The sequence below is a fragment of the Gambusia affinis genome, linkage group LG11 (assembly GCF_019740435.1).
Source record: "Gambusia affinis linkage group LG11, SWU_Gaff_1.0, whole genome shotgun sequence".
NCBI lineage: Eukaryota > Metazoa > Chordata > Actinopteri > Cyprinodontiformes > Poeciliidae > Gambusia > Gambusia affinis.
The window spans coordinates 4,024,731-4,032,073 of NC_057878.1; the positions used below are offsets into that span (position 1 = coordinate 4,024,731).

General features: G+C 40.2%; 2 protein-coding genes across 2 annotated transcripts; both read right to left on the reverse strand.

The window, feature by feature from the left end:
• Positions 1-487: 487 nt before the first annotated feature.
• LOC122840223 (trace amine-associated receptor 13c-like) lies at positions 488-1,564 on the reverse strand. The gene is made up of 2 exons (XM_044132470.1): positions 1,392-1,564; positions 488-1,301 (listed from the first exon to the last, which is right to left on the reverse strand). Exons 1-2 carry the CDS (start codon positions 1,562-1,564, stop codon positions 488-490), a joined length of 987 nt encoding a protein of 328 aa, XP_043988405.1.
• Positions 1,565-3,686: 2,122 nt separating this feature from the next.
• On the reverse strand, positions 3,687-7,143 carry LOC122840224 (trace amine-associated receptor 13c-like). Its single transcript, XM_044132471.1, has 4 exons — positions 7,127-7,143; positions 5,904-5,981; positions 4,803-4,925; positions 3,687-4,712 (listed from the first exon to the last, which is right to left on the reverse strand). The coding sequence occupies exons 1-4, from the start codon at positions 7,141-7,143 to the stop codon at positions 3,899-3,901; spliced, it is 1,032 nt and encodes a 343-aa protein (XP_043988406.1). The 3' UTR covers positions 3,687-3,898.
• Between the last annotated feature and the right edge of the window lie 200 nt (positions 7,144-7,343).

A 7,343-nucleotide genomic window follows, 5' to 3' on the forward strand; every position in this document is an offset into this window, starting at 1 on the left:
GTGCAGTGATGGTTTGGTGCGTACTCTCCGATAACATCATGCAGGCACCTCTGGTCATCACCATCACCCTATATGTCAATATGTCTCTCTCTGAAGTGGATAAACAAATTTCATTATTTCAAGGTTTGGATGCATTTGTGACTTTTATCTACACTTCAGGTAAAGACAGAGAACATTATCTGTGCACATCAACCCTACAAAGTCAGCAAAGGTAATTTCCTCTAACTACCAGACACTAGATATCAAAAACCCAATCAGATGTGTGATAGAGCTGTGCAAAGCTTTAGGGAACAGCTTAGAACATTTTCTCTCAATCTCTACAACAAACTTTAAAGCTGAAAGTATTTTATACATTAATCCAAATTGTTTTTGTTCCCACCTTGCCTTAACTAAGACACATACAGAAGACGGTTTAGTCATGATTTCCAGGCTAATAATGGGAAACATCAATTAGAGCTGCTGGGATTTCAGTCAGTCAGCAGTGTATTCACAGTATGTTGGCCTCACGTGAGCCAGGCTGCAGGATCTGTAGAGTAACAATGACTTTAACAGCTTTTCTGAACCAGGGATAGAACAGAGCGTAGATCACTGGGTTCAGACAAGAGTTGGAATAAAAGAGGAAAAACAAAATCGATGCATATGAGGTACTGGTTAGATTAACATCAACTAAAGAGTAGCAGTAATATGGACAGTAACACATTAGATATACAACAACTAGAACCCCCAGAGTCCTGGCTGCTTTTAACTCTGATCTCTTTGTTCTTGATGCCGCTGAATGAAACGTGACGACTGTAATGTGAGAGCGCATGGAACGAGCCTGAGACACAGCCACCACAAATACTCTCAAATACAGAACTATGATGGTTGTTATTGGAAGTACGAAATTAAAAATAAGATCAAATGTTCCTAGAATGGAGCTTATGACAAATTTACATTCTCCAATGCAGGAATTACTCCTGCCAGACTGAACCATCATATCATTTGTATAGAAAAAGCTACAGGAAGAAGCACAGAACCAACACAGACAAACACAATATTTGATTCTGGTCAATGAGATTCTGGTGGGGTAATGCAGAGGGTAACAGATAGCAATATAGCGGTCGACTGATATTAAAACAATGTTCCAAATTGAAGCACTGATGAGGTTACAAATCAAAAACCAAAACAAAACACACATGGCATCTCCAAGAAACCAGCAGAATGTAAATCTAAATATTTCTAATGGCATCAACAGGAGACCAACAAAAAAGTCTGAAACACCCAGAGAGAGGAGGAGGATGTTTGTAGGAGTGTGGAGCTGCCTGGAAGGAGACAAAATCACAATTGAACATCAATTATCATGTAAATCTGGCCTAACATTCTTAAAACTTAATCTGTAGGTTGATGTTTGCCTGAAGTGTGAGACTGAGATGATGATGAGGAGGTTGAACACTACAGTGATCAGTGAGATGAAGAGCAGCACAGAGTTCAGGAGAACGACTTCAGACCAGTGAAGTGTGGGCTTCCTGCAGGAGCTGTTGAGGAGAAGTGGGAAACAGAGATCACTTCTGTCTTGGATCTCCATCCTCAGAGTGATCAAGTGTTCGCCACAGTCCCTGTTTTCTGCTGATATCTGTTCATTAAGTCCTCGTTGTGCATTAGTCTCAGGAGGGAATCTATTGTCACGCCTCCCTCTTTCTTTGCTCAGAGCATCTCAAACATGTTCACATGTTGTTGCGACAAAAACACAAGCGTCATTGTATTTTATTTGAATTTGTTTGAGACAGAACATTGACATATGTTTGTCTCTATGCTCCACAGATTTAAGCCAAGCTGTACCAAACTCACTATGATCCGTCCTAATCCATCTCCCTACGGGATTCCAGTCCAATATTTGGTCAACGGGGCCTAATTTCTCCACAGCGCCCCCTAGAATTCTTAAAAGTAAAAATAAATCAGCCCCCAAACAGTCCTTTGACTCACATTCATAGAATTCAGTCATCTTGACTTCTTATGTATATAAGTTATCAAGATGTACAAAAAAGTCTCTTGGATTCAATGTCCAAACCCAACAGGAAGTCGGCCATTTTGGATGAAAGTCAACATTTTGTCCGCCCTAATGGAGGTGTGCAGGAATGGCGTTATTATTTTGAGCAAAAGTAATTTGGCTATTTGAAGGCCTAAACATATTCTAAAAGTCACCAAATGTTGCACAAACATCAGCCGTTCATAAAACTTACATGTTGTACATCTTTCCTAGAAGTTGTACCACAAACTGCTCAAGAGCGCCCTCCACCCAGAAACTTTCAAAATACCCTCGCTTTGACCTTGTCTTATAGTAGAGTAATGAGCTTTGTTACACTTGTGCAATTCCTTCACTCATGATTTAACAAAAACAAGAAGTCAGCCAATTGAAGTTCGGATGTTGAATCAATTTTTGCCGTTCACAGGCAAAAATTGCAGCATTTGATCGAAATCCTCCTAGGGATTTCCATCAGTCAGTTTGAAACATGGTCAGTTAGTTCATAAGGCATGGGTGATCTAAAGTTATCAAAATGGTGAGGTTTTGCTGAAGGGAAGCTTTACTTATTTCGCCCCCTAGTGGTTGGATGCCAGAACGGTGTGAGACCAAACGACTGCAATAGGGTGGCGGTGCCAGAGCGACAGGGCCGAAGTGAGTCTGAGCTACGAGAGCAGCTCAAAGCTGCCAATAGCTTTAAATTGTTACTCGTAGTACTTTTCTTCTTCTAACTTGTAAAAGTTTTGTTCTTCTCATTTATTCTCAGCAAACCTTTTGAAAAACATTTGGCTCAGCGAAAGTTAGTCTCTCCATCCATCCATCCATTTTCTGTTCACTCTTGTCCCTAATGGGGTCAGGAGGGTTGCTGGTTCCTCTCCAGCTGCGTTCTGGGCGAGAGGCGGGGTCACCCTGGACAGGTCGCCAGTCTGTCGCAGGGCAACACAGAGACATACAGGACAAACAACCATTCACACACACACTCACACACACACTCACACCTAGGGAGAATTTAGAGACCAATTAACCTGACAGTCATGTTTTTGAACTGTGGGAGGAAGCTGGAGAACCCGGAGAGAACCCACCATGCACAGGGAGAACATGCAAACTCCATGCAGAAAGACCCCGGGCCGGGAATCGAACCCAGGACCTTCTTGCTGCAAGGCATCAGCTCTACCAACTGCACCACTGTGCAGCCCTAGTTAGTCTCTCCATACTTTTAAAATACACAGCCGTATTAAATCAGTTTGGCTGAACACTTTACTTTCTTTTTAAGTGATTTATGTCTAACTTGAAAATAAATTACGTTAATAAAAGTTTCTCCAAAATAAATTTATTAGTAACTATCAGTAGACATATTTCTTCGGCCTTCTGCTCTCAACTTTAAAATAATGCCAAAGACTGAAAGTTGCCTGTAGCTTTTTTTCGTCTTAGAGACATTGTGAATTAATTTAATAAAAATACATAAAAATCTGATTAAAAGGCAGTTTGAAAAAAAAACACAAATACACTGAAGTTTTTTATCCATTTGCATTTTAAGAAACCTTGATATGTTTTAATATATCAGTTAAAAGCTGTAGCTTAAGGTGACTTTAAAAGTTAATATCAATCTCAAAGTCAGAACAAAGAATTACAGATTCAAAATAATAAATATACAATCACATGTATGATAATGCTGCTTACAGTTTAAAAAGACATTTTTTGAATATTTTAAATAATCTTGAAGAACAAGAAAGATCAAAGATAGTATTTAGTACATTTGTTCCCAACTCCCCTAAACAACATCTAATTTTGTTTGTTGATTTATGACACAAAACAGTTCATTTAAATGTGAAAACTACTAAATAGAAATGTTTAATGATGAATCTCTCTTGTTCTGATTTCAGTCAGTCAGCAGTGTATTCACAGTATGTTGGCCTCACGTGAGCCAGGCTGCAGGATCTGTAGAGTAACAATGATTTTAACAGCTTTTCTGAACCAGGGGTAGAACAGAGCGTAGATCACTGGGTTCAGACAAGAGTTGACATAACCGAGGAAAAACAAAGAAAATGAATAAGAGGTATTAGTTAAACTAATCCCAACTAAAGAGTAGCAGTAATATGGACAGTAACACATTAGATATACAACAACTAGAACCCCCAGAGTCCTGGCTGCTTTTAACTCTGATCTCTTTGTTCTTGATGTCGCTGAATGAAACGTGCCGACTGTAATGTGAGAGCGCATGGAACGAGCCTGAGACACAGCCACCACAAATACTCTCAAATACAGAACTATGATGATCATCACTGGAAGTATGAAATTAAAAATAAGATCAAATGTTCCTAGAATGTAGCTTATGATAAATTTACATTCTCCAATGCAGGAATTACTCCTGCCAGACTGAACCATCATATCATTTGAATAGACAAAGCTGCAGGAAGAAGCACAGAACCAACACAGACAAACACAATATTTGATTCTGGTCAATGAGATTCTGGTGGGATAATGCAGAGGGTAACAGATAGCAATACAGCGGTCGACTGATATTAAAACAATGTTCCAGATCGAAGCACTGATGAGGTTACAAATCAAAAAACAAAGCAAAACACACATGGCATCTCCAAGAAACCAGCAGAATGTAAATCTGTAGATTTCAAAAGGCATCAACAGGAGACCAACAAAAAAGTCTGAAACACCCAGAGAGAGGAGGAGGATGTTTGTAGGAGTGTGGAGCTGCCTGGAAGGAGACAAAATCACAATTGAACATCAATTATCATGTAAATCTGGCCTAACAGTCTTAAAACCTAATCTGTAGGTTGATGTTTGCCTGAAGTGTGAGACTGAGATGATGATGAGGAGGTTGAACACTACAGTGATCAGTGAGATGAAGAGCAGCACAGAGTTCAGGAGAACGACTTCAGACCAGTGAAGTGTGGGCTTCCTGCAGGAGCTGTTGAGGAGAAGTGGGAAACAGAGATCACTTCTGTCTTGGATCTCCATCCTCAGACGGCTGCAGCTCTGATCTGATCCTGTCCTGTAGCTCATGTTTTCCTGCCTTCCCTCCTCTCTGGTGTTTTATCTCTCTGGGGAGTTTCTACTTCTTCTGCCTTTTCTCTAATGATTTAATTTTTTTTCACATCCTCGAACTGTTTGTTTTGTTTCTGTTATTCTCACTTGGCTCTTTCTGTGACTACTGTCAGAAAAAAGAAAATCACAAATCTTTAACTAGTTCAATTAAACCATACAAAAAGCTGTTTTAGTCTGTAAGTCTCATTGAAGCCAGGTTTTATTTTCTTTTGCGCACAAGTTAACAATATGACTAAGAAAAAAACACTGTCTAGTTTATATAAGACAATCTTGTGAAACATAATTGAATATTGAAAGAAATTAAATATTTTAACCATTGTTTTGCTTTTGTCCTCCTAAATGTCCTGGGTGAGGAAACTGGAGGCACCTTGTACAGATTAATTAAAAAGCTGCCCTCACAATGTGTTGCTTTACAAAGCTACAGCTAGCTAACATCTGAGTTGAAAAATAATCAAGTCTTTGATAGTGTTTTTGGTTTTATTTGCAGCTCTTTTTTCATTAAGTTCTTTTTGAAGCTATAACAAAGCACTAAGTGAAATATGTAACAATTACAGATAATATACAGAAGGCAACTCATCTCAGCTAAGGCTCCCAATTTGGACTGGTCAGCTAATGATGTAGCTAATTGGAGATTAGCTGCCTGGAGCACGTAAAAGGAAGCTTTCCTGACAAAATGCTGTTCAATATTGAAAGAATATATAAAATGAACTTACAGACGAATTATAAACAGAGGACACAACGTTTGAGTAGGATATCCAGCGACACTGTGCCTACAGCCAGAGCAGTTCTCTACTGATAAAATTAAATATACCGAACAGTGTCCACTAGGACTCGGTCATACCGGCCAAGTCTCCCGTTTCGGCCTGGAAACCACAGTTTTTTACCCCGCGTCTCGCCGTGCTCTTTTATTAGTATTTTCCTGTAAATATTGCTATTAGGACTACCTCACCCCTCCCGCTCACGATACGTTCAGCCCAGCAACCCCACTCCCATTCCCCCGCTTTGACGTTACGTTAGTGTCACCCCCCCCCGACCTCCACTAGGTGTCAGTAAGACTCTGTTATGCAATTTATGATCCGTATAAATAAACCCAAACAGAACATTATGATGGAGTCAGCACAGTTAGCAAGTCTTTTCAGATAATCCAAATAGGCAGACCACAAAACCGAGCAGCCACCCGGTGGGGTTCAAGTGGAAAAAAGGGCCCATTGTATACCAATCCAACAACACACAATATGACCATAAGAATCACCTACACTTCTGCATGTAGCCAGAGTTAAATATCACAGGACTTACTGCCGGCAATGCACACCAAGCTCTGACACCGGTCATACAGTGACCTAACCGGCCGTTTTAAAAGACATGATACTCCATACTCCCAGAGTAACCCCATCCCCAGGATTTCCCAAGGTACACAATCGAATGCCTTTTCCAAGTTCACAAAGCACATGTAGGCTACTTGGGCAAAGTCCCATTTAGTCTGTAGGACCATACTGGGGGTGTAGAGCTGGTCCTGTGCTCCGCATTCACTCCGTTTCCATTTCATGTTATAAAACGGACAATGGTACACCCAGACACTATTGTTTTGGAATAGTGTGTTCCTGATATGCGGTGGGTTGCATCCTACTCAGGCGTCCTTGAGCCTGTTCCTCTTTAGCAGTGAGCTCATTGCTGTTCTTGTTGTGAAAATGAAAAAAGTTTGCAGTGAATAGCTTTGCCTCATATAGCGTCCGCCTTGTCCAAAGAGATGCTAACGCTCTCAGAAGATCCTGTGAGTTGGCAGGGCATGTTTTTATTGACCATTTGTGAACCATGAGCAGTCTGCTGTGTCTTTCATTTCCACATCTAGTTGTCAGAACTGGTCCAGCGATAAACTTCTTCAGTTTTAGTTTTCCATTTGTGTTCAAAAGACGAGTAAAGTAGATTTTCAGAATTTCAGATTTTTGCTTGGCCGGATCATTAGCTCCAACGTGTTTAGTTAGAGTTTCAACATTAGGCTGATCAGTAGTTAGAGAGTACTTTCTCTTTAACATCAGACACTGTGTCATTGGGGCAGCAGAGTACCGGTCTTCTGCTATCATTGCATTAGAAAGTCATCTTAAAAGACTTGTGGTTTCAAAACACTGTAGAAATGTTGTGCTCGCCAGCTATAAAGCACAACTCTGAGAAACATGGCTGATATGTCAGCACTCTCCTAGTTTTAACAAGATTTAATGAAACTCTCAAAGACACGGCTCAGTTCTCATTACAGATAGATAGATAGACAGACAGACAGACAGAT

Excerpts from the sequence above, each read along its gene's own strand:
- LOC122840224 (XM_044132471.1), bottom strand. Across the intron at positions 4,926-5,903 it reads CGAAACGGGAGACTTGGCCG|CTCCTGCAGGAAGCCCACAC; the intron begins GTATGACCGAGT and ends TCTCCTCAACAG. Across the intron at positions 4,713-4,802 it reads ATCTCAGTCTCACACTTCAG|GCAGCTCCACACTCCTACAA; the intron begins GCAAACATCAAC and ends GTCTCCTTCCAG.
- LOC122840223 (XM_044132470.1), bottom strand. The coding sequence starts at position 1,564 with ATGGAGATCCAAGACAGAAGTGATCTCTGTTTCCCACTTCTCCTCAAC. Across the intron at positions 1,302-1,391 it reads ATCTCAGTCTCACACTTCAG|GCAGCTCCACACTCCTACAA; the intron begins GCAAACATCAAC and ends GTCTCCTTCCAG.